At 39.5% G+C, this 27,688-nt stretch overlaps 1 protein-coding gene across 1 annotated transcript in view; it reads left to right on the forward strand.

Annotated features, from left to right (window-relative positions):
- The first annotated feature begins 322 nt into the window (after nucleotides 1-322).
- HMCN1 (hemicentin 1) overlaps nucleotides 323-27,688 on the forward strand; it is a 515,334-nt gene continuing 487,968 nt past the window's right edge. Inside the window, exon 1 of the mRNA XM_004468435.5 lies at nucleotides 323-992. Coding sequence (XP_004468492.2) covers nucleotides 683-992 — 310 coding nt within the window. The 5' untranslated portion in view covers nucleotides 323-682. The remainder of the gene's footprint in view (nucleotides 993-27,688) is intronic.

Raw genomic sequence — 27,688 nt, forward strand, 5'->3', positions numbered from 1 at the left:
AGAAGAATAAAATTCCCTTTGTGTTAGTGTGATGTCGCTCAGTTTGGGTCTTTGCCACACATTCTTGAAAGTCATTGTTTACAGTGGGGTTTCGTAGGTTAGAAACAGTGCCCGCTGGAGTGGAGCTGACACCGTGAGCGCTTCCGTGGGATGGAACGGACCCTAACATCAGTTCAGAAAAGTCACTTTCAAGGAGGAGGGGTTGGGGGGGGGAGGCTCCCGAGCAAAGAAGGGGGGATGCAACTGGCCAATCAGGAGGCGAGGCCGAGCCAGGATTCCCCTCCTCGCTCCTGAGCTACGGCAGGGGAAAGTTGGGAGCCTCAGTCGCTGGCCCGGCAGCGCGAGCGGCGGCGGCGGCGGCAGCCGGGCGGCAGCGGGACTCGGCGGCGGCGCGGCAGGGCTCAGAGCTGCCCTCGCGGCACGGACCCGGCCTAGTGCCCGCGCTCCCTGACAGCCGTCCCGGGCCCGCGGGCCGAGAGCAGTCCAGAGGCAGAGGAGGAAGCCACGTCTGAAAAGCTACCGCATTTCTGCCCTGCTCAGCCCCTGGAGGAATTGGGATTTGGTGTTTGTACACATCTGGGTCTCAGCTCCCAACTTTTTGCTAGTTCAAAGAGCTATCAAGAGTCTAATGAGTTACTGTGAGAGAAAACCCTCTGCCTGTTGCTGAGGAGTGCTAAGCACAATGCTTAGGCGCTCAGAAAAAGAAAAACAAAGCAAAACAAAAATGAGTTCCTGGGGAATTGTCCACACAGTACTCCTGTTTGCTCTTCTTTATTCTTCCCTAGCTCAAGATGCAAGCCCCGAGCTGGCGGTCCGGGCTGAGGAAATTCCCGAGGGGGCTTCCACTCTGGCTTTCGTGTTCGATGTGACTGGTTCCATGTACGATGATTTAGTTCAGGTTATCGAAGGGGCTTCCAAAATTTTGGAGACGTCTTTGAAAAGACCTAAGAGACCTCTTTTCAACTTTGCTTTGGTGCCTTTCCATGATCCAGGTAAGGGAAATATTTATTCTTTGTATTTGTTATTGCGCATGATGACGTTATTTCTTATGCTGTGGAATTGTTTTAGTGTCAGGAAGTTTCAGAAACACTTTTTAAAAAAATGTGTAGCTGAATAACGATTGTAACAAAGAGTTGCTTTCTGCCATCTGGGTTTGCTCTCCGATGCCTACTAAAGTCGCAGCCACGGAATAGATGGCTTGTTCAGGCAGCTCTTAAAGTGGTCCCCAAACTCTAGAAATATGGCTTTAAGAAAAACAGAACCAAGGGCCTTAACAACATCAGAATCAGAGTTAAATGACTTTTTTATTTTGAGTTAAAGCATGTTTAATTATGAAGGCAAATTTGGAGCCGGACAGTCAGCAATGCTTCAAGACCTAACTAACGTCCAGCATGAGAGCACACTATGAGGATAACGCGCACAGAAGGGGCGGAGAGAGACCTGTTGTGTGAGACACAAAGAAGCTTGTATGTAATAGCTACTAGTGGAACCGAAGAGAGGAAAATAAAAGAGGAAAGCCATTCATTTCTTAACTGAATCCATTTTTTTTCACCAGGTCATCATGAATTAGGTTCACGATGGATATAAACAGTATGCCCATGTTTCATTCAGTAGAAATGCATGTAATTTAGTATGTCTGTGTACTTAAAGGTAGTTGAAGCAAAATGACTTTACTTTTACCCCAAAGCCCTGGGTTTCAGCTGCTCTACTGTAATTTGATCCTATTTACTTTTTTCAGTTTCTCTTTAAAGTGGCACCTCTCTGTGAGGCTCACAGGAGCTCTTATTGTCATCATTGTGGGCAGCTTGCAGGGGAAGCCCTGGGGCTTTTTGTCTAACATCCACCTGAGATTCATTAGCACATATCACTGCCCTGTTGAAGAAATAAAGTGGTGGTTTCTTAAAAGTCCTCTCCCACTGTTCCCGCACATTTCTCCTGCTTTGAAATTCCTTTTCTTCCCTAGAAGACCTTGACACCACCTCTTCACAGTGACAGCATGATATTGGGAATCTCAAATTCTTTCCACGTGCATTTGGCAAACATATATGAATGAGTTCAAATTATTTATTGCTGGGTATTTATTAAATGTGGCAGGTTTCGGCTATTTCAAAAAACTGCAGTGGAAGAGATTTAGAACTTTGTGGCATTTTCAAGTTCTTCAACATGAAGAAAATAATTATCCTATTCTTTTGGGATATGCATATTAATATTAATTTCTATATCGATTAACCATGAAATGTTCTTTATATTTGAATAAGAAGCGAATGGCCATTTTTTTAGTATACCCTAGTGGTAAGACAACTCAAGTGTTATGATGTTTTGGTTTATTACATGCCACAATGTCAATTGTGATGCAGTTCAAGCCTTTTGTTATTTGGGAATAGACTAAATATGTTGCTTCTATAAGGATAAATCTGAAGTTGACTTAAAATTACCACCACAGATTGCTTTTCTCTGAAAAAAAATTATTTGAAATTAAATTGAATCACAAAAAAACACAAAAATTGCCTTCGATCATAAATGGAAATGGATCATCATGACATTTTTAAAAGTGATATGAAAAAGCATTGGCATAAATTGTATTATTATGTGCTGCCTTCCAGTTGTTACCATATGGGAAAATTTGCACACTGCTAGCAGTTGACTTTTTTTATAGTTTAGCAATCATGGTTCAATGGGGGAGAAGGAGGGAGGGTGGAACTTGGCATGTCAGTAATGATAACTAATAAATTAGAGCTTTTTGAATTACATGAGAAAATGACTAATTTAAAATGATTTCATAAATTAATTGTGTGTGTAATTCAGCAAAATTACTATTTCTGCTTCCATTGTGGTTCAAATTTGAGAGAGACGTAGCCAAGTGTTAATGCTGTCCATCAATATCCATTACCTGAAGTTTTTCACCACAAGCTAGCCTTTTGATACTAACTCTGCTGAGTTTTACACTTCCACAATGACATTTAATGTATTAATTTTTGCTGTGCTTTTAAAAATATTCAAAATGTATTCCATCTTTCTCAGGACACAAATTTGGGGAGAGCAGATGGTCTCTCTTTGATTATAGTTCCTTTTCTTATTTAGTCACATTCCCCCTCCTCTCTGCAAGGCAGGTACCAGAGAAAAAAGCGTAGAGAAGGAAGAGAATGAAGCTGTGTTTTTTTTGTTTGTTTGTTTTTTTTAAGGTACCGGGGCCTCCTTTGTGGGAAGCCAGTACCCAATCACTGAGCCATATTGGCTCCCCTGATTGATTTTCTCCCTTGTTTGCTTGTAGTTTGCTTTTTTGATTTTAGGAGGCACTGGGAACTGAACCTGGGACCTCCCATGTGGGAAGCAGGCATTCAACTGCTTGAATCACTTCGCTCCCTACAGAATTTTTTTTTTTAAAGATTTATTAATTTATTTATTTTAAAATTTATTTCTCTCCCCTTTCCCCGCCCTCCCCCAGTTGTCTGCTGTCTGTGTCCATTCACTGTGTGTTCTTCTGTGTCCACTTATATTCCTGGCAACAGCACCGGGAATCTCTGTCTCCTTTTGTTGCATCACCTTGCTGCATCAGCTCTCCATGTGTGCAGCGCCACTCCTGGGCAGGCTGCACTTTTTTTGTGCTGGGCGGCTCTCCTTGAGGGGCACGCTCCTTGCATGTGGGGCTCCCCTACGTGGGAGACACCCTTGCATGGCATGGCACTCCTTGTGAGCATCAGCACTGAGGATAGGCCAGTTCATCACATGGGTCAGGAGGTCCTGGTTTGAACCCTGGACCTCCCATGTGGTAGGCGGATGTTCTATCTGTTGAGCCAAGTCTGCTTCCCCACACAGTATGTTTTTGTTTTTGTTTTTTTTTTAAAGTGAGAGTTCATTTTTTTTTTTTAAAGATTTATTTATTTATTTAATTTCCCCCCTCCCCTGGTTGTCTGTTCTTGGTGTCTATTTGCTGCGTCTTGTTTCTTTGTCCGCTTCTGTTGTCGTCAGCTGCACGGGAAGTGTGGGTGGCGCCATTCCTGGGCAGGCTGCACTTTCTTTTCACGCTGGGCGGCTTTCCTCACAGGCACACTCCTTGCGCGTGGGGCTCCCCCACGCGGGGGACACCCTTGCGTGGCACGGCACTCCTTGCGCGCATCAGCACTGCGCATGGCCAGCTCCACACGGGTCAAGGAGGCCCGGGGTTTGAACCGCGGACCTCCCATATGGTAGACGGACGCCCTAACCACTGGGCCAAAGTCTGTTTCCCAATGAGTTGCTTTTTAAAAAGAAAATTTCTCTTCTTTCTCTTTCACAATTTTGTCCCCACTTTCAGGATATGGTATGCCAGGCTATATTGATTCATCCATTCACTCACCTATTATGTTTTAGGCATTGGTGATAAAAAATGAGTAAAACAGACAGAAGCTCCTGCTTTCATGGAGCTTATATTTTATTGCAGGGAGATAGGCAATAAAGAAAATAGTTAAAAAATATATGGTATTCTGATGATGATAGTTGCTGTGAAGAAAATAAAAAGCAGGGAAAGGGCACAAGGAGTTTGGGGTGGGGTTAGGGTTTTGAAATTTTCAACCTGGTGATGAGGGAAGCCCCCAGGTGAAAAGGTCACTTTTGAACAAAGACCTGAAGGAGTTGAGAGAGAAATCAATGACTTATCAGGGGAAAGACTGTTGTAGGCAGAGAAACAATAAATAAAAAATGGCAAGAACATGGTGACACATTCAATGAATAGTGAAAAGAGTGGAGTGTCTGGATCTCAGTAAGCAGTTAGGGAGAAGTTAGGAGGTGAGGTCAGAGATGATGGGGAGTCATGTCAGGAAAGGGCTTGTGGACTACTATAATATTTGGCTTTTACTCTAAATGTGATGGGAGCCATTTTAGGGTTTTGAGCAGATCAGTGACATACTCTGACTTATGCATTCACATAATCATTCTGTTATATGAGAATAGCTTAAAGCAGAGTGAGGGCAGGGAGAATAGTTAGAAGACTGTTGCATAATTCAGGCAGAAAATAATGTTATATCTTGTATCAAGTTGGTAGCTATGGAAAATTTTTGTGTGTATTTTGAAGATGAAATGATAAGAAAGGATTTGTTGATGGACAAATCTGAGGATTTGACTTGAATACTAGAGTAAAATGATGGAGTGACCATTTACTGAAATGAAGAATGATGGAGAAGCAGATTGAAGGAATGGAGAGATGAGGGCTTTTATTTTTTAATATATTTAAGTCTGAGATGCCTTTTGACACCCAAGTGTAGATGTTAAGAAGGCAGTTGGATATAAGGGACTAGAGTTCAAGGGGAGAGGTCTTGGTCTGATTTATAAATTTGGTATCCAAGGGATTTTTAGGTGGTATTTAAGTCTGTAAGATTAGAAGAGACCATTAAGGGACTGACTATAGATGAAGAATAGAAAAGATCTGAGGACTGAGCCCTGGGACATTCCAATGGTTAGAAGTCAGAAAAGTGATGATGAACCAGCAAAGCAGTCTGAGAAACTGATGTCAGGGAGGTAGGAAGAGAGTGTATTGTTCTAGAAGCCAAGAGAAGAAAGTGTTCCAAGGAAGAAGGGCTAATTAGTCAATTAAGAAGAGGAATGAGAATTGGCTATTCAGTTTAGCAATGTGGAAGTCATTTGTGACTCTGCAAGAGGAATTTCAGTGAAGTAGTGGGGAGTGGTGGAAGCAAAAGCATGTTTGGAGTGAATTCAAAAGAGAATGAGGGGGAGTGGATGTGGCTTACGTGACTGGGTGCCTGCTGTCCCACATGGGAGGTCCTATGTTTGATCTCGGTGTCTCCTAAAAACAAAAGCAAACTACAAGCAAACAAATGAAACAACCAGTTGAGGGGAACTGATGTGGCTCAGTGGATGAGTGCTGCCTTTCCACATAAAGGGTCCTGGATTCAATCCCCAGGAAAGAAAAAAAAGAATGGGTGAAGAAAATAGGAAATCTTTGTAATTATTTCAGTTGCTTTTTGTTCATGAAGCTAAAATCAAATCTAGTTTTGATAAATGTTTCAACCCATATTTTAGAAAATGCAAATATAATATAGTGGAAAGAACTTTCTGTTGAGAACAGTAGACTTGTGTTCTCATCCTTCATCTATTACAGGATATTTAAGCAAATCAGTTATCTTGACAGACCTCTATCTCTTCATCTAAAAATTCGTGTATTGGTAGGTTATTACCAAAGTTCATGATTTTAATTATCATGAAGGGTGAGTGGCTGCAAAGAGACACAAAGAAGCAAGGATTTGTTTAATTGGAAGAAATATCAGCATTGTGTATGTCTCTGTTTGATTGTAATGAAATGTGTGAGCCCTCAATGACTTCCTTGTAAAGTTTGGAAGGACCTGCACAGTGTTAAAAAAAACATTTCAGGACTTCCTTCTTAAAAAGATTCTCTTAGAGTATTTTTCTGAGCAGTGGCAAAATCATTTGAAATCCCATAAAATAGAAAGAATTTTACAAGGATATAGTACATTCAGGCTTTAAAAACCTATACAAATTTATATGAACTGAACTTCAAATAGAAATGTTTTCAGTTTCAAGATGTATAGAGGAAAAGAGCCAATTAGCTATCATTTTCCCTTTGCCTGTAGCCCATCCAACAGGAAAAAGGGTATTCATGAGAAAAAGGATTGGTCTTTTAGGTCCAAGAGAAATCCAACTGGAGGAAATACTCTAAAATTGGAAAGTGAGAGATTTTGGTAGGACAATGATAACTTGTTTCCCAGGATGATAAAATACTTTAACCTGAGAGTGTGGATCCCATGTCACTGATGTTTTCTAAGGATATGTAGAGATGTTCCACTTTGTACAATAAAAACATTCTTCCCAAGTGTAAAGACTGAATTTTGGTAAATCACATAATTTAAATGAATGGGGGATGTTTGCTATGTTATGACTTTGTTTATGCTTCTCACATAATGAAACTTTCTTTTTCTTTTCTTTGGGTGGGGTAAGTTGAGGAACACCCTTCTAATTTTTTGTTGTAGATGAGAATTTGGCTTTCCTTATAATTAATCTCTGGCCAAACAATGACCATTCTAGCCTCTATACTTCTGTTTGTTTACCTTCCTCACTGGCTAGAGATTAAAAATCCTTGGACAGGTATTGTTCCATTCCTCTTATAGGTTTGGCCCCACAGTAAGCACTCAAGAAATGTTTCAGGAATGAATGAATGAATGAATGAATGAATGAATGAATGAATGAATGAAAGTGTGAGAGATAAGAGTAGATGATTTCTCTGGGGATTTTAATCTTGTCTTTCAAATTTATGAAAGACTCACAAAGTAAGAATAATAAAACAATGTAATTTCCTAATTAGACACTTTGATGATAATGTATCTCCTAACCAAGCTTGAATATGAAATGGCAGGATCATTGAGAAATCTTTGAATGTTTGTATAAACAGGTGATTTGGTTGGTATTTATATGCAGTCTGGAATATCTCAGCTAATCCTGTAAGGCAATCTGCCCACCTTCCAATTTAACTGGACTACTTAAGGAATGTCACAATAAATAAACTGATTTCCAAGAAGCACTTTTCAAACAAAGGATCTACCTCATAGGTGGTCTTTGCAAGTTTCCTACAAGGATTCTAAACCTTGGTTTTGTCTATATGTGATAATCCCCATGAGGATTCCCCCCCCTTTTTTTTTATGGAGAAGAGGAAGACTTAAAAACTGAACTCATGTTAAGAATAAGGTGTAATGATATTAACTTTCCCTGCCTTAGTGATATTATCATGGCTAAGGACAATAATATATATGAAATCCCTTTATAAGTACTATAGAATATACAGTGTTGCTCTTACTTACAGAATGAGTCACATTTGTGTGTAAAAATTGAATAGGTACTGAAGGGAAGCCAGTTAACAAGGGAAAGAGTTGAACATATATACAATAAGACTAAGAAATTAAATAGAAAAAATATCTACTTGGATGACTTAGTTATTAATCAGCCTACAGGCAAAAGACAGTTTTGACCGGTTCAACTATAGCACCATTCCAAAAAGAGACATTGATTATGTCTGTATACACTCAATATTTGAGAAGTACATATTCTTTGCTACATGTTTCCTTTTGCCCTAGGTGACTGCCTGATAATTGGGAAACTGGTAAGAGAATCTAAAAACTCTAAGATAAACCAGTATATTCATTTGTTTATCCATTCATTCACTCACTCACTCATCAGTCAATAACTGACTTCCTTATATTTGGCATGGACTGTGCTAAGTGCTCTTGATTCAAAGAGCTCCTAATTCAATGAGGCATGGTTTCTAAGAAGCCTGTGGGGAGAAGGACAAGAAGAATGACAGAATAATATATTAGGATAAATGTTATAATAGAAAGAAATGCTGGGTGCTGCGTGAGCCTAGAGCAGTGTACCTGATGAATTCAAGAGGGTGATGATTTGCAAAGTTTTTCTGCAAGAAGTGTGGCCTAGACTGAAACCTGAAGGAAGTGCCTAAGTAAAAAGTAGTTTAATCAAACCATTAAGGATCTTGGATTTCATCCTTAAAGCTGTGGAGAGACTTGGTGGATTGTAGGCAATGAGTGACATGACTGGGTTTGCATTTTAGATCTCTAGCTCTCTGATGGACTATATAACAAGGCAGTCCTGGTGGCTGGGAGGTGAAATCTGAGGATGTCACAGTCATTCAGGGGAGAAATATTGAGGTGACTTGGGCAGAGAGAGAAGGGGATAGACTTCAAAGCTATTAATAAAATCCAGTGGACACGATTTGGTCCTAAAAACTTGGCAAGAAGGGAAATATGCCTGTCTCCTGTAAATGAAAGTATAAAGTTAGCATACAGTGTGTATTAGTCAGCCAAAGGGGTGCTGATGCAAAGTACCAGAAATCTGTTGGCTCTTATAAAGGGCATTTATTTGGGGTAAAAGCTTACAGTTACAAGGCCCTAAAGAGTCTAATTCAAGGTACTATAAGAGGTACTTCCTCACCCAAAGTCTGTTGCCATGTGTGGAAGCAAGATCGTGGGCGATGTCTGTGACAGTTCAGTCTTCCTCTCTCTCTAAAGGCTTCATGACCCCAGGTTCTTCCAATCTCAGCTGGAGGCTGGAGGACTCGTTTTTTCCAGACTCAGCTGCTCTGGTCTCTTCATGAGGTCAGCTGTAAACTAGCAGGCGAATGGCTCATCTCTCTCCGGGGCCACAGGATCTCCACTGCTGTGTCTATGGAGCGCTCTCTATTCCTCTGTGTATCTTCTCTGTGTTCTTGATTGAGTGTCCACAAGGGGGGCAGGGACTCAACCCTGTACTCCTTAATGTCGTGGTTGAATCATAGCCCTAATCTTGATTTAATCAAGTAAACATAAAAGCTTTGAATTTAAATCAATCAAAGGGTATCATGCCCAGAAGAACGGACCAGTTTACAAACATAATCAATGTCTCTTTTTGAAATTCATAAATAGTATCAAACTGCCACATAGTGGAAGAGAAAAGATAAAGTTAACTTTAAGAGACACAATTACTCATAGGCTAGTCTTGATAGTAAACTTCTTACATCTTAACTTGTGCAAAATCAAGTATAAATCAAAAGTGTGGGGGGAATGGCAATGAAAAAGAGAGTTACAGAGACAGACTTAAGCAGTGTACAACCACATTCTGTCTAGGGTTCAGGTTGTTCATTCTATGCTTGAGTAACCAGTTCGCCCATCAGAAATATTCTGATTGTGGTGACTGTTTCTATTTATTAATATGTAATGATGCCATTTATTAATGATGTCACTTGAATATGATGCCATTACATATTTAGATCATGCTATTAACTCCCCTTGTTCTGGCTGAATGCTTACCAAACAGTCTCCTGGAGAATTTAATCTCACGTATTTTCCTTATGGAGAGAGAATGCTCTCGTCAGACTGACACATACGTCAGGTTCACCAGACAGTTATATTACTCATTGGTAACTCATATTTTGGCATCTCAGTTTTATACGTCAGTCTCTATTGTTTAAACTGTTCTGACAGTGTCAAGGTCAAGTTTCTAAGTTTGCAGTTCTGAGAGCCGACCTTGACTTATGGTGAATTTGTCAAAGTAAATGCCCCTTATTTGGAACTGTTTGGGTGGCCAATCTGTCTTCAGGTATCACCCCTCAGCATTTCCAATTGTTAGTGTTAGTATGAATAGTGCCAAGTAGCTGTTCTGTCTACTTGAAACTTACATAGATGACAGCTAAAGCCATCGGAATAAACGATATCATCCAAGGAGAGTGTGTAGACTGAGAAAAGAAGGAAGACAGAATAGGACTCTGGAGAACACAACTATTTAAAAACAATCAGGAAAAGAGAAGTTCATAAAGGATTCTGGAAGGGAGAGTCCAGGTAAATAGGAAAAGAAACAGGAATGAACAGTGTTTGGAAATCCAAAAATTTTAGTTTTAAGGAGGAGAAATGGTCAACTCTGTCCATTAATAAGGTTATACAATAAAGGGTACACAGTTTTGAGCTAAAAAGGGCAATTTTATTGGAATCATGGGGCCAGAAGGCTGAAATAACAGGTAGGAAAATGGAATTAGGAAGTGCAGTATGTTTCTTTCATGAAGCAGAGCTTAATGGTTAAAAGCACAGGCTCTCAAGTCCAATGCCCAACTTACAAGTCTGGCTCCACTAATTATTTACTATATAATCTTAACTTCTCTGTGCTTCAGTTTCAGTAAACTGGGGATAATAATTTTATCTACCTTATAAGGTTAATATGAGGATTGATTGAAATAATAGATGTCCAAAACTTAGCATAATCATTTACCCACAGTAAATTCTCAGTAAACATTAGTTATTGGGACTTAGCATCAAGGAAGAACATTTTTAAAGATGGGATAGAGGAGAGAATGTTTAAGTACTACTGGGAAAAAACTTAATAGAGTAAAAGAAATGGAAAATGCCAAACAGCTAATAGAGAATTTATGGAACCAAGACTTAGAGGAAACAAAGTAGAGTAATTGATTGTAGAAGGGAGAAGACCTCTGATCCACTGTGATAGGAGAAAAAGTGGGCCATAGATAGGATGGTCATTGACAAGGTGGTAGGTATGGATGAGGACATTGGGTGACATCCTGCCTGATGGCCTCTTTTCTCTAAGAAACAGAAAGAATGATCATTTGATGAGAGGAGGAAGGATGTTGAAGGCTAAGAGGTTTTAGAAGAATGTTGGAATTTTGAAGGTAGAAGATGATTATGGACACATAGAAGGCTTTCTGGGATGAGTTGTGGTGCAGAAGATGCTTTTGTAATGCTGTGTCATTTTCCCCAGAAGCATTCAGTAGCTGGGCATAACATCCGAGGTTGATTGCTGATTTGATCCAGGACTAGGGTTTTTCAGCACAGGTGTGACTAAATAAATAGGATATAGATGAGGAGGATATTGATAAGAAAGAGACTAAGGTGGCAGAGCACAGGGTCAAATCTTGATGCATTATACAATGCATAAACTGACGCATTGGACTGACAATAGTTGGGATTTTATATGTGAAGGACCATATGACAAAGGAGTTGAAATTTTTGGTAAGAATGGGTAAAGTGATTTATCATGGAATTTAGCTTGGGTAGAGAAGACTGTCAAACCAGATTGTAGACTGTGGGATTGCAGAGATCAAGGGACTTGAGGTTGCAGAGTTGGACAATAACAGAGCATAGAAAGGCAAGCAAGACAATCTGGCATCAAATGTTTTTAACTAATTACTGAGAAGTTACCAGGTTGACAATGATGAGAAGGCCTAGAATATATTACAGATGGTGTATTAGTTAGGATTCTTTAGAGAAACAGAGCTGACAGGATATATATTTGTGTGTGTATGTGTGTGTGTGTAAATATTAAGAAATTTATTTTAGGAATTGGCTCATGTGACTCTGGGAATTGGCAAGTCCAAATTCTGAAGGGCAGATCCCAAGTTGTAAACTCAGTGAAGGTGAAATTGAATTTCCCAGGATAAGCAGGCTGGTTGAAGTAGAGAAAGAAGTTCTTTCTGACTACTGAAATCCTCAAATCTTGCTTTTAGGCCTCCAGCTGATTAGATGAAGATACTCTCATTGCTGAAGGCAATCTTCTCTGTTGACTGTAACTGCAATCAGCTGTGGATGCAATCACCTAATGATTTAAATTCATCTATGAAATACCGTCACAGTAACAATTAGGGTGAGGGCTTGTTTGCCCAAATAGTGGACACCATAATCTAGCCAAGTTGATACATGAAATTAACCATCATAGATGGCATGAATCTCAAAGTAGTAAGTATTTTCTCTTGATGGTTGCGGAATAATGGACTGGGATGGATCAATGGACTAAGGTACTTGGGGTGTTAGAGAATAAGCAGACCACACTGGAGAGGGCTGCAGGGAAGGGGTATCATCAGGGGAGAACCCCGTTTCAGTAAAGGCAAGAGGTAGATGGAGGGTTCTTGTGGGATGATGATTTAGGTCACAGTAGTTGTGAGTATATTGGGTGGCAAAAGAATGGGCCAGGGGAGAAGAAACAGCAGATGAGAGTAAGAGAGAAGATTAATGATTTGCATTTTAGGCAGTGACCACAGATAATGGTGAGGTAAAGCAGAATGGAACATGCTAGTTGCAAGGTCCTAAGGATCTGGCATAAATGTATTAAACTAATTCAGGCTCTGGGAGAGCTGAAGCCTGAGGTCTGCTGTCAACTCTGTCTGAGAATGAATGGTTGGCAGAGACTCCTGAGGAAATATTTCATATCTCTTAGCCCAGGTTTAATAGCATATGTTTTATTTTTAATAATTACAACTACCATTTTAATTTCTGATTTGCTGCTATAGAACAGGCACTGAACTAGATACATTACTTGCCTTCGTTTAAACCTCAAAATACCTCTAAATGGCAGATATCTTTATTTTACACGAGGCCATTGAGTCTTACACTGTATGCACTCTCACAAAATGTACAAATTTTCCTGAAAAAGAATAATTTCCCACAAGTTGTTTTGATAAGTGTGTGAGATTTGATAAATGTATGAGATGTACCCAAAAAGGCAGGGCAAAGGGACCACTCAGCAATTAATATTAAAAACAAATAAAAACATTTTAAGTCTTTAATTAGAAAGATTAATTTTGGTTTAGAATTTTTCTGATACAAATGTTTGAATCAAGGAATATCAAGAACTCTAAGCTCTGATACCTTTTGGATAGGAACAGAGTTCTCTGTGAGCTATAGGAGAGAGACATTAATACGTTTGGGCAGGTATTTAAGTCCTTGAAATAATTTGAATTTTTTAAAAAAATCTATAAATTTTACTCTTAAAGCATGGCATTTAATAAAGTTTTATTTTATTTTTTTGGAGCTAGGCATATTTTGAGTTTTCATAACCCGATATTTCTTTTTTTTGGAAAATTCAAACACACTAATTTTTCCATTAACACCAATGTTTGAGACCTTGCCTTTAAGTACTGTTTACAGCAGGTGGGAGGAATTCCTTGTAATTCACAGGCCTGGATGGCACAATATCACCAAAAATGCTTCAGGGCAACTTGTAGCTACTCTTGCAAAGTTCTGACTAGGAGAGGCTGGTTAAATGGGAATGATGGGTGATGGGTAGAAAACAAGTACATGAGATGGATCTTGTTGCCTAACATTTTTACCAAGTGAAGGCCAAGAAAATACATTATTGCTTTAACTATAGAGAATAAAATTCTAAAAAGATTTTGCACTATCTGGAATATCAATTTTTGAGACCCAAAGTGAAATCTCTTTTGCATTTTTAATTCATTATTCCTACTTCAAAGCCCTTTGCCAGAGCACACAGAAAGCTCATTTCTATTGGTTTGTATTCCCAGAGGGTCTTCTCTGCTCTTTTTAGGTGGATGTACTCACTAACCCCTTGTGGCAGTTTAAGATTATTTACGAATCCCAAAAAGAGAAAAATTATGTTTGTAAACTAATCTATTCTTCTGGGTATGATACCCTTTGATTGTATTAAATTCAGTTGGGCCTTTGATTAAGATTACTTGATAAAATCAATTTAGGGCTTTTGACTGGGCTCCAAGTGGGTGGGTATGACTCAGGTTGAATTCCCACCCGCTTGCTGAGTCTGATATAAATGGACACTCAGACAGACAGACACACAGGAAGAGAGAGCTCTGTCATTTTCTATCCTGTCAAGTGACAGAAAGGAGAAAACTCGACAGCTGAAGCCCTGGGAAGAGAGGAGCCATTGGCTGATAGTTTGCAGATGACCTTGGGAAGAGAGCAGAGAAGACTCAGAAAGAAACCAGCCCTAGGCCAGGAAAGAGACGGGCTGCAGCATTGCTGAGCATGAAGCCTCAAGAGGCTGGGCCCACGAAGATCAGGAGGAAGAGAAAACCCGGAAGGGAAGGCCAGACCAGGCAGAGATCACCTGTCATCTTGCCTTAGGACATGGCAGCTGACTTTGGTGAGAGGGCACCTCTTGTTGGAGCCTTGAGTCAGACTTTTTATGGGCTTGGAACTGGAAGCTTTTACCCCAAATAAATACTCTTTATAAATGCCAACAGATTTCTGGTACTTTGCATCGGCAGCCCTTTGGCAGATGAATATACCCCTAGATTAGATCATCATACTTTTGCCTTGAAGTTATCTCCTAGGCCAATAACCTATGTTGGAATGCCCCCCTATGTGCCAGACATTTTCCTGTCTATAATTAAAAGATTTTTCCAAAATTTTATCTCCTCCAAGAAATTTTCCTAGGGTATTAGGGAAGTGTTATTCTTTTTAATGTTGTGACCTTTCATGTTTATTTTACTTTTATGGACTTAATTTGTGCCCTTGATGGCTTTACTCCTTTTTTTTTTTTTTTAAATTTTATATTTATTTCTCTCCCCTTTCCCATCCCCATTTGTCTGCTCTCTGTGTCCATTTGCTGTGTGTTCTTCTGTGACCACTTCTATCCTTATCAGCGGCACCGGGAATCTGTGTTTCTTTTTGTTGTTGTTGTTGTTGTTATTGTTGCATCATCTTATTGTGTCAGCTCTGTGTGTGTGCGGCACCATTCTTGGGCAAGCTGCACTTTCTTTCGTGCTGGGTGGTTCTCCTTACTGGGCACACTCCTTGCACGTGGGGTTCCCCTACAAGGGGGACACCCCTGCATGTCACGGCATCCTTGCACGCATCAGCACTGTGCATGGGCCAGCTTCACACGGGTCAAGGAGGCCCGGGGTTTGAACCGTGGACCTCCCATGTGATAGGTGGATGCCCTATCCATTGGGCCAAGTCCGCTTCCCTTCACTCCTTTTTTTTCATTCTTATAGTATAACAAAAATTAACAGTTGATTTGGTTTATCTTGACAGAGTAAAAATTGGCAGCATTAAAATGGCATAGATTTTGATTGAGTGGCTTCCAATATCAAATAGATTAGTGTTTGAATATTACTAAACTGCTAACTTCTTAGAGCCTTTGTCTCCCTATCATTAAAGTGAGAATAGCAACCTCCTTTGTAGAATTGTTGTGAAAATTAGATGACAAAATGCATGTAAAAATTAGCATGAAGACTGACATAAAGTAAGGACTCAACAGTGTTCTGTAAGGGAAATATTGTTTGCTGTAGAGTAAAAATACCCAGGTTCAAGTTCTTAACTGACCACTTGACCCCTTAGTCTCAGTTTCCCTTTGTATAAAATGATGCATAATCAGTGGTATATTGGTATATATTTAACAGCTGGTTCCAGGGTTGGGGAGGTTGGGGAGGGGTGGAGCCTTTTTATGTAGTGTTTCTCAGTTTCTGTAATGTAAATACTCTCCTATGGCCAATTTCATACTATCAATATGATGTCACTGAATGTGGAGTTGAAAAAAAAGATGCGTACAGTTGGCTCTCACACCATTTAAAAGTCCATCCCATAAAGGAGGAGATTTATGTTTTAAATGAGAGGATATTTGTGAAAGAACTTAATGTAATAGGCATTCACTAAAAGTTTGTATAATTTCTCTTGGTCAAGTCCTTTAGGCAGGTAGACTTAGTGGTGGTAGAATTAGTTCTGTGACAGAGAAAGCAGATTGAGCATTTTCTTTTCCATGATGATTTTGAGAAGTTTCAATAGCAAGTACCTAGAGGGACAGGCAGACCACATCGATACAGAAGTGGGACAGGAGGGAACCACTATCTGTTTAAATCTACATTTGGGCATTTAATAGGTATCTCACATACATTTTCCCACTCCTGCACCTCCGCTGTCACCAGCCCCCATGCATCTTTCCCAGTGTTATCCATGTCAGTGAAGATATTACCATTTTCTCAAAATGGTTCAAGCAAAATGGTTCAAGACAAAGTCATCATGGATAATTTTCTTTCTCTCGTATCCCACATCCAATCATTCTGCAAATTCTGTTGTCTCTATCTTTGAGATAAATATTAATTTTATCACTTCTCACACCTCTAATCTTACCTCTCTAGCCAGAGCCACTTTAACTGGACTCCCTTCTGGTCTCTCCAGAACTCCTTTTATTATAAAAATGTAAGGTGGAGAAATCCCATACCACCCTAATGGGATTTTCCTTTTGGATTAATGAAAATGTTCTGAAATGGACTGAGCTGATGACAGTACAACTCTGTGATGAGACTGAGAGCCACTGAATGTACACTTTGGATGGATTGTATAAGGCAGGAGACTGTATACCTCAGCAAACCCCATGGTGAATGATGGACTGTGGTTAACAGTGTAAATATAGAATGTTCTCTCATGAACTATAACATATATATAATACTCATATGTTGTGTGTGTGTTTTTTTTTAATATGTTGTGTTAATATAGGATGGTTTGTGGGAAAAATACACCAAATATAAGCTGTGGACTATAGATAGCACTAATATTATGACAATGTTCTTTCATCATTTGTAACAAATGTGTCACAAGAATGTAAGATGTTGGTGGTGGGATGATGTATGGAAATCCTTTATGGTATGCCAGATTGTTTTTGTTAACTTGCAGCTTCTCAAAAAAAAAAAAAAAAAGAAAGGCAGGTCCTATTATTCTCAACTCTTCTGACTTCTTACTTCACTTTTAGTATATTGGTCTCTATTGCTTCTTGCTATGCCAGAAACATTCTCCTGCTTCAGGGCTGTTGCTCTTGCTCCCAGATCCACTTGCCCAAGATCCTTCCATGGCTCGCATCCTCACTTCCTATGGCTCTTGCCTCATAGTCTTCCCTGACCACCTAATCTAACACAGTCCCTACATGACTCTTTCCTTTAACCCTCTGCTGCCTTAGTTCTCAAGGCCTGCTATGACAACTACTACACAATGGGTTGGCTCAAACAAAAGGAATTTATTGTCTCATGGTTTTGGACCTGGAAGTCCAACATCAAGGTATTGGCAGAAGTTACTTTCTCCCAGAGTCTGTAGCTTTTCTGCAATCACCAGTCACAAGGAAATCTTTCTCCTCTTGTCTGCTCCTCTGATTCCTGCTGATTTCTGGCCTCTGCTAACATCTGGTTTCTACTGGCTGACTGTGTCTAAATTTCTTTTGCTTATAAGGACTTCAGTCATATGGATTAAGGTCACACTGATTCAAGTTGGCCTCATCTAAATAGAATCTTTGAAGATCCTATTAACAAATGAGTCTACATTTTGACTAATATCTTCAAAAAGTCTATCTACAAATGGGTTCACACCCACAGGACAGGGCATTAAGACTTGTACATGTCTCTTTTGGGGGACATGATTCAATCCCCAATGCCTGACTTATTTTTAACACTACTTGACATTAGAGATGATGGGAATCCATTTATTTAAGATCTGTTTCCTCCACTAAATATAAATTCCATGATAACAGATACTTAATTTTCATGACTGTATTCCTCAGAGTCTCATATAGAAGGCTTTCTGGTATATAAAAATAACTCTGGTGGTACATTTGGCCCAGTGGTTAGGGCGTCCGTCCACCACATGGGAAGTCCGCGGTTCAAACCCCGGGCCTCCTTGACCCGTGTGGAGCTGGCCCATGCGCAGTGCTGATGTGGGCAAGGAGTGCCCTGCCACACAGGGGAGTCCCCCGCATAGGGGAGCCCCATGCACAAGGAGTGTGCCCCATAAGGAGAGCCGCCCAGCATGAAAGAAAGTGCAGGCTGCCCAGGAATGGTGCCGCACACACGGAGAGCTGACACAACAAGATGACGCAACCAAAAGAAACACAGATTCCCATGCCGCTGACAACAGAAGTGGACAAAGAAGATGCAGCAAATAGACACAGAGAAGAGGCAACCGGGGGGGGGGGGGGGGGAGGAAGGGGAGGGGAGAGAAATAAATAAATCTTTAAAAATAAAAATAACTCAATAAATATTTATTTAATGAAAAGATGAATTTTTGTAAATTTCCATTTAAACTTGAAAAAAATGTCCTCTCATGTTTTTAGGTACATACTGGCTCAGGATTTTTCAGTATTCTTAGTGACATGTTCATTTTATCATTGAATATATGACTGTCTTTGTCCCCAATGAAACTTTTTACCTTTAAATTCACTTTGCTTGGTATTAATAATGCTGTACCATATTTGGTACATACTACCCATGTATCTTTTCTCTTTCTTTATTATTATTTTTTGATCAACTTTTTTCTTGGAGTATATCATTTATATGTGAATTTACATAAACAAGAAATGTATAGTAAAATTGGGAATTTTCGAAACAAACATGCGTGTCATCATATAGGGCTCCCATACATCTCCCCACTGCCAACACCTTGCATTGTTACATGCAATGAAACATTGCATTTTTTACATACTGTGAATGAGTATCATCAAAATATTACTACCAACTATAGCCCATATCTTACATTTGGTGTATTTTCCCCCCAATGCATCCAATTGACACCCTAGATTAATATATATTCATGGGGAAGCGGACATGGTTCAATCGATTGGGCTCCCATCTACCATATGGGAGGCCCTGGGTTTGCTTAAGAGGGCCTCCTTGTGAAGGCAAGCTGGCCCATGCCTGTGGAGAGCTGACGACCTGTGCCCGCGAAGAGCTGGCACAGCAAGATGATACAGGGAGACAAGCAGACACAGAAGAGTGCGCAGTGAATGGACACAGAGAGCAGACAGCAAGCAAGTGGCAAATGGGGGATAAATAAATAAAATAAATCTTTAAAAATATTATGTATTTTCTATCATTCAGGAGAAAACATTGTCATATTTGTCTTGTTAACAACAGTCCATTATCCACCACTGGATTCTCTATGTTGCACAACCCCATGCTGTGTACAATCCATTCAAAGTGGCTTTCATTTTCATCAGACAGTTGTGTGGTCATCAGCTCAGTCAATTTTAGAATGTTTTCATTACTCCAAAAGGAAAAATCGCATACCTCTGTATACCCCTCTATTGTTCTCCTTTAGTATTGAAAAAAAATCTTCTTGCCATTGCTGCAAAGTATGATGATATTACTATGATCCATAAGTTACATTAGTTGTAATTTTCCCGTGTTATGACTATAAAGGCTTTACTTGTTTTGTCCATTTTATTCTTTGCCTTTCTGTTGTCATATCTTACTATTGTCTCTCTTTTTACCCTTTGATTTACCCTTCTTAATAATCTTTGTTCTACACTCTTCTCCAAGTTCTCTTGCCCTTGTGTTTTCCTTTCAGGCTGCAGCACTCCCTTAAGTATCTCTTGTGATTTGGTCTTTTGGTAACATATTCTCTCAGTTATTGTCTGTGAAGAATTGAAACTCACCGTCATTTTTGAAGGACAGTTTTGTTGGATAAAGAATTATTGGCTTCAGTTTTTCTCTTTCAGTACCTTAAATACATCATACCACTTTCTTCTTGCCTCCATGGTTTCTGATGATAGGTCGACACTTAATCTTATTGAAGTTCCCTTGTATGTGATACTTTGCTTTTCTCTTCCTGCTTTCAGAATTCTCTCTTTATCTCAGATATTTGTCATTTGAATAGCAGGTGTCTCTGAGTAAGTATATTCAGATTTATGCTGTTTCTTGTGCATTATTCTTCTTGGATATTGATATTTACGTCTTTCATAAGGATTGGGAAGTTTTTGGTCATTATTTCCAATATTCTTTCTTCTCCCTTTTGTTTTCTTCCCCATCTGGGACACCAATAGCACATATGGTTGTGCATTTTGCATTGTCTTTCAATTCTTTAAGACCCTCTTCCATTTTTTTCCATTCTTTTCTCTTTCTGGTCTCCTATCTTTTCAAGTTCAGATGTTCTTTCCTTGATATCACTAATTCTGTCTTCAATAAATTTAAATCTGCTGTTATGTGCCTTTAATAAATTTTTTTATCTCATCCTTTGCATTTTTCATTCCCTTTAGCTCTGTTACTTTTTTTTTTTGCAGGCTTTCAAATTGTTCTCTATGCTCACCCAGTGTCTAAGTGTCTACTTAATATCCTTATCTCTTTAGTCATATTTTCCTTCAATTCTTTGAACTGATTTAAGAGATTTGTGTAATTTTCATTGATTAGTTGTCTTAAATCCTGTATCTCTTCAGAATATTTGGCTTCTTACTTTGGCTGGGCCACCTCTTCCTGTTTCCTAGTATGGTTTGTAATTTTTTGGCTGATATCTGAACATCTAAATATGTTGGTGAATTTACTCTCATGTCCAACCCATTGTGTTATTTGTCATAGAAGTGTGACTGCGACATTTCTAATTTCCTTAATTTTGTTCTATTGCTTCTTTTATAACTCTAAATTTAAGTGCTTCTTTTGATCTTTTTAATTTATAATACAGATATTCAGGGTTTTTAATTTTAACTCATAAATTTATTTTCAAGAATCGCTTTAGTTGTATGTCACAGATTTTGGTACATTATATATCTGTTGTCATTCAATTCTAAATACTTTGGGATTTCTTTAACCATCTGTTTTTTTTTTTAAATTTTTTAATTTTTTAAAATAGATTCGTATAGTTTGCATAGTGGTCAGTCACTTTTTTTTTTTTTTAAGATTTATTTATTTATTTCTCTCCCCTTACCCACCCCCCCTCCACCCTGCCCCAGTTGTCTCTTCTCTGTGTCCATTTGCTGCGTGTTCTGTGTCCGGTTCTGTTGTTGTCAGCGGCACAGGAATCTGTGTTTCTTTTTGTTGCGTCATCTTGTTGTGTCAGCTCTCTGTGTGTGCGGTGTCATTCCTGGGCAGGCTGCACTTTTTTTTTTGCGCTGGGAGGCTCTTTTTACAGCGCACACTCCTTGCACGTGGGGCTCCCCTATGTGGAGGCACCCCTGCGTGGCACTGGCACTCCTTGTACGCATCAGCACTGTGCATGGGCCAGCTCCACACAGGTCAAGGAGGCCCAGGGTTTGAACTGCAGACCTCTCATGTGGTAGACAGACGCCCTAACCACTGGGCCAAGTCCACTTCCCTAACCACCTGTTACTTAAAGGTGTGTTTTTTACTTTCTAAACATATTTTTAACTTATTTTTTTACTTGTTGAGACTTCCATTTTTAACCAGGTTGTTCAATTATTTTTTAAGTATATTGAGTATGTTTGAAAAGCTTGAATATTTTCTATTTGTTGCATGCATGATTATTTGTATATATTTTAGATCAATTTGTTAATTATATTTTATAGAAAGGTATGTAACATAGTAGTTAAGAACATAGGTTCTGGAGCCAGACTACTTGGGTTACTAGCTCAGTGAATTTATGCATAACCTCTCTTGTATCAGTTTCTTCATCTGTAAAATATGAATAATAGTTTCTTCTCATAGGGTTGTTGTCAGGGTTAAATTAATTAATACATGCTTAGACTAATGCCTGGCATATATTAAGTGCTATATATCATGACTAAATTGCTATTGTTCAAATCTACATTTATAAATATGTTTATTTGCTTGCATCTTCAGTTTGTAATAGAAATGTATTGAAGTCAACCACTATGGTCTGTGTTTTTCTTCTTTTTTTTTTTTTTTTAAAGATTTATTTTTATTTTTATTTAATTCCCCTCCCCTCCCCCAGTTGTCTGTTTTCTGTGTCTTTTTGCTGCGTCTTGTTTCTTTGTCCGCTTCTGTTGTCGTCAGCGGCACGGGAAGTGTGGGCGGCGCCATTCCTCGGCAGGCTGCTCCCTCCTTCGCGCTGGGCGGCTCTCCCTATGGGTGCACTCCTTGCGCGTGGGGCTCCCCTACGCGGGGGGCACCCCTGTGTGGCAGGGCACTCCTTGCGCGCATCAGCACTGCGCATGGGCCAGCTCCACACGGGTCAAAGAGGCCCGGGGCTTGAACCGCGGACCTCCCATGTGGTAGACCGACGCCCTAACCACTGGGCCAAAGTCGGTTTCCCTGTGTTTTTCTTCTTGTACTTTGGTCAAGCTTTACTCTGTACATTGTAAAGCTATGATGCTTGTGACAGCTTGAATTTTGTGAATCCCAGAAAAGATTATGTTGAACTAGTCCATTTCTGTGAATGTGGGACCCTTTGATTGCATTAAATTCAGTTAAGGGACCTTTGATAGGATCACTTGATTATATTGCTTTAGGTTTGATTGGACTGCCTCACTAAGGGGTGACCCAGGTTGCATCTCAGCCCTCTTACTGGACCTTCTATAAACAGGGAACACACAGAGAAAAAGAAGAGACATAGAGAAAGGAAGTTCTGCCATTTTTGCCCTGCCATGTGAGGGAGAGGACTTCAGGTTCACCTACACCTACAGAAAGACAGAGAAGCCCCTGATTGCCCATGGCTGAGTTCAAGGAGAAAGTAGAGAGCAACTGTTACCCTGCCTTGCCATGTGGCAGGACTTCAGGATCTGTTAGCAGCTGACTTTTGGTGAGAAAGCATCTCAGTGATGCCTTGATTTGGACATTTTTTGCAGCCTTGGAACTGAGCTTTTACCCTAACAAAATCCCCATAATAAAATCCAACCCATTTCTGGTAAATTGCATTGGTAGTCTTTGGCAAGCTAAGACAAAGTTGTATGCATACAAAATTATAATAACAATATGTACTTGAGAAACGTATCCATTTTGCTAATCACAGTAGTTTCCTTCTTTATCTGGCCTCTACCTATGTGCTATCTTTGTGAAGGTTAGGAAAGCTGTACCCTGTGCATGGGCAGGTAGCTTAGCTGGAGGCTGAATTGAAAGTGGGATTAATTGGGCAGCAGATGGTTGTCTCTAGGAATGACTAGAAAAACAGGGAGGCCTAGGTTTTGGTATACCTTGTGGTCCAGGGGAATTAGACTGGACTGACCATATCTGTGGATGTGAAACAAAAGAGAACCATGGTTGACATCCTGATTGAGAAGGGTTTAGGAAGCAAAGGACATCTGAAATATCAAGTCCATGGGGAGAGGTAGACAAAGAGAACAAGCTCCATATCTGAAAGTGTCTGCAATTATAGGAAAGTATGACAGTAACTTGAAAAGGTTCTGGAGGTGGGTACCTTCAGACAAATCCATATGTAGGGGGAAGGTAGAGTTTTTAAAGATGTTCAGACCCAACTTCTTCCCATACATGAAGAAGAGTCTGAGTTTCCTAGAGTTTCCTTGATGGAAAGTTTTATCTCCTTTAAGCAGGAGCAATAGATATTTAGTCAATACTGTAGTACCCAATGATGTGATCCTGGCCAAAGTTGTTGCTTGTAGGCAGAATCTTTGTGGACTGTCTCTAAGGCCTCCAGAGATACCACTAAATATAAACATTTGTTTTCTGTCTATTAGAATCACGTTGGTCACTATATTTTCTTGGTTGGAGATTGTCTTAGCCTGCCAAAGGACTGACAAAATACCAGAAATGGGTTTGCTTTTATAATGGGAAATTGATTAGGGTAATAGCTTATAGTTCTGAGGTGTGAAATGTCCAAACCAAGGTACCATCAGAGATGCTTTCTCACCAAAGTCAGCTACTGGTGATCCTCGTGTACTGCTATGTGGCAGTCAGGCAAATTGCAGGGCTCATCTCAACTCTGAGCTATTCCTTGGGTCCAGACCTTCAGGACTTCTTTCCATTCCTCTGTGCTCTTCTGAATCCAGACTCCAGAACTTCTCTCGGCCTCTTTCTCACATGGCTGTGTCAAAATGTCAGCTTCCTTTCTCTGTGTGTCATTCTCTGTGTCTCCGTTTATAATAAGACCCAGCAAGAGGGCAGAGGCCCAACCCAAGTTACGCTTCACTGTCATAGTCCAATCAAAAGCAATCTAGTCAAGTGATCTAAAGTGTATCTAATGCAATCAAAGGGTACCAACCCACAGGAATAAATTAGTTTAAGAACATCATCTTTTGGGGTTCAGAAAAGAATTTCAAAATGTCACAGAGATCACCTAAGGTAAACCCATGTTTGCTTACCCCTGGAGTTCTGAATTCTAGGTGAAGAAAATCATTTAGTAATTTATGTGGCTCAGATTATCTGGGGTGATATTCTTTCTTTCTTCTTTTTAAAATGTTTATTTTTTAATTTTTTTGTCCCCCCCACCCCCACGGCTTTTTGTGTGCTGCCTGCTTTCTGTGTCCATTTGCTGTGCACTCTTCTGTGCCTGTATTTATTTATTTATTCATTTATTTATTTATTTATTTCTATTCCCCTTCCCCGTTGCGACTTGCTTGCTGTCTGCTCTCTGTGTCGATTTGCTGTGCGCTCTTCTGTGTTTTTGCTTATCTCCCCTCTTTCTTGGATTACCTTGCTGAGTCGGCTCTCTGCAGTGTCTGTGGGCCAGGCGGCACTTCACAGTGCTTGTGGCCAGGTGGCACTCTGCAGCGTGTGGGTGAGCCAACCTTCACAAGGAGAACCCATGTAGTAGATGGGAGCTCATCTGATTGAGCCACAGCTGCTTCCCTGGGGTGATACTCTTTAAATCCTTGAGAATTGTTACCAAAAAAGTCTACAAAATGATGACCTAATGATATACTATAGATTGAAATGCTGGGCTTAACACCTCTAAGCTGTGGTGTTTGGACTATAATGTCCTTGGAAACTGGGCCCTGTTAAGGTAGCACTGTCAAACCTCAAAGCCAGCTTTTGTGGTAAGCTATTTCCTAAGTAGTGAAGGTGATGTTTGTTTCTATGCAAAATAGGCATTGCTCATATGTAAGTGAATGAATTAATGAATGAATGCATAAACAAATATTTATTGCACATGATCTATGGGCCAGGCAGTGTGGAGATGTTCTAATAAGTAAGATAGCCATAATCTCTTCCATTTTGGTGTACATAGGCTGGGAAACAAACATTAGCAGTAATGAACAACCTTGGGACTGGTGTTCTTCTGGAACAATTGCTTGATCATCGACGGTTGCAATGTAGAAGACTTTCCATGTTTAGAACAAAGATAAGTCAGTTTTCAGCTTTTGGAATACCCTCAGTCCTCATGAACAAGAAAAATCCTTTCCCTTTTTAAGTGGTTAGTAGTCAGGATGATTAGACTGAAATAATTAGGAAGAAAATGTTGCTTACACCATGTAAACTCTAGGAAACATGAGTATCCAAAACTGACAAGAAAGCAACTATCACTGAGTCTGCTGATATACTGTTCATGTCAAAAGCATTTCTTATTTAGTCATGATGTAGCCTAGAAACTCCATCTCATAGTTCTCAAGTACATTCTTGTTGGGGTTGGCCTTCAGGTGATTTTCCAGGAGGAAATTGAGAATTGTCTGGGCCAGGGACTCATGAGGTTTAAAATGAAGGAGAAAATTGTATGATTCAAGAGGTTGTCCAGGATTTTAAAAGTATCTAGGCCAAACAATGCCATAACTGACCAAAACATGTCTGGAAGGTTGTCTTTCACTGGTTTTCCACTGGAGGGTATTGCTAAGCCTTAGGGTGCAGTGCTGATATAAGGTGCTAGAACTCATCTTTTGCCACTGAGAGTCCATCACAGTGTTTGGGTATTCCAGTATGACAAGATGGGGAGGTGGAGCTACCTTTATTGGTTGATATGTAAGCTGCTGGGAGCCCAATGGAGGTGGACTAAAAATGCTTAGACTTTTGGTCCTATTAATAGTCAAGTATCTCTCTCCTAAGATGCCACATACCCCTGTCATTCTTATGGTCAGGATCTTCTTTAGTTATTATGTGTCTGTAACCAAAGTCTCTTCTCATGAGCCTGCTAATTTTGGGTGGTATCACAGGAGTATTTTGACCAGCTCCTTCACTTGTCATTTTTCTGCTGCCTGTTTGCTTTTTGCTTCTATTGCCTATTAATTTCTCCATCAAGGACAGAACAGGTAAAGTAAATGAAACATAGCTATAATGACAATTCTACTTCATCTAGACTAATAAACTATTTTATGGTTTGGGAGGTTAGATACTATATAAAAGTGAATCTTACTTTATGAAATGAATAAAACATAACTGATTGACAACTACTACTTGTACTATTGTGGCAGATAAACTATTTTGGTGGTATATGAAGTGGATACTTTAGCCTAAAATAGAATTTTGGAATAATTTATCCATGATTTCTGACCATAATTTTGTGATTATCTTCGGCTTTTATTAATAATAATCTAATATAATATATTTAAAAAAAGGATCCTAAATTTAAGTGTTTTAGCATGCAAGAAAGAATAGTGGTAGATATGAAGGCATGTCTTTAAACAATATCCACCTTTTTTTTTTTTAAAGATTTATTTTTATTTATTTAACTCCCCTCCCCTCCCCTCCCCTTTATCTCCTATAGTCATGGTTCCTAATAAATGAGAAAAGTATGAAAGCTAGACATAACGTTTTTATTAGTTCATTTATACGCTAATCAGAGGAGAAGAAACTTTTACTCCTAATGGTGATGAAGTCAGGCAGAAAGGCTAGCAGGACAGGATAGATGGATTCAACAATCATGATCGTAAGCTTAATAGCTGTAATTAGTTTAATCTATTTTTTAAAAAAATTATTTTATTTTTTAAAAGATACTTAGATTACATAAATGTTACATAAAAAGTGTAAGGGATTCCTGTGTGCCCCACTCTCTACCCCTCCCACACTTTCCTACCCCTCCCACACTTTCCCACATTAACAACATTCTTCATTAGTCTGGCACATTTGTTACAATTGATGAACACTTATTGGAGCACTGCCACTGAGTGTAGATTATAGTTTACATTATTGTTTAAACTCTCTCCCACACATTTTTGTAGGTTATGACAAGATATATAATGGCCTGTATATGTCACTGCAGCATCATTCAGGACAATTCCAATGTTCCAAAAATGCCACCATATTACACATTTTTTTTTAAGGATGCTTAGGTTACATAAATGTTACATAAAAAATATAGGGGATTCCCATATGCCTTTCTCCCCATACCTCCAATATTTTCCAGCATTAACAACATCCTTCATTAGTGTGGTAAATTCATTGCAATAGATGAACACATTTTGGAGCATTGCCACTAAGCATGGATTAAAGTTTACATTGTAGTTTACACTCTTTCTTCCACCCAATTCTGTAGGTTATGGCAAGATATATAATGGCCTATATCTGTCATTGCAATGTCATTCAGGACAATTCCCAAGCCCTGAAAATGTCCTTGCATTTCCCTCTCCCTGCCCTCAGAACTTCCACTGGCTACTTGCTCTACATCAGTGGTGTAATTTCTTCCATTGCTAGAATCACAATAAGTCTATAGTAGAATGCCGGTAACTCTACTTTAGTCCATAGTTCATTCCCCAATCCTGAGGATTCTGGGATGGAGATGTCCACTCCACCTCTAATTGAGAGGGGGGCTGTGATCCATTAGGACAAATGGATGGGACTCTCTTGCTTGGAATTGTAGACTCTCTCAATTCCTTGGTATGGTGG

The sequence above is a fragment of the Dasypus novemcinctus genome, chromosome 13 (assembly GCF_030445035.2).
Source record: "Dasypus novemcinctus isolate mDasNov1 chromosome 13, mDasNov1.1.hap2, whole genome shotgun sequence".
Classification (NCBI taxonomy): domain Eukaryota; kingdom Metazoa; phylum Chordata; class Mammalia; order Cingulata; family Dasypodidae; genus Dasypus; species Dasypus novemcinctus.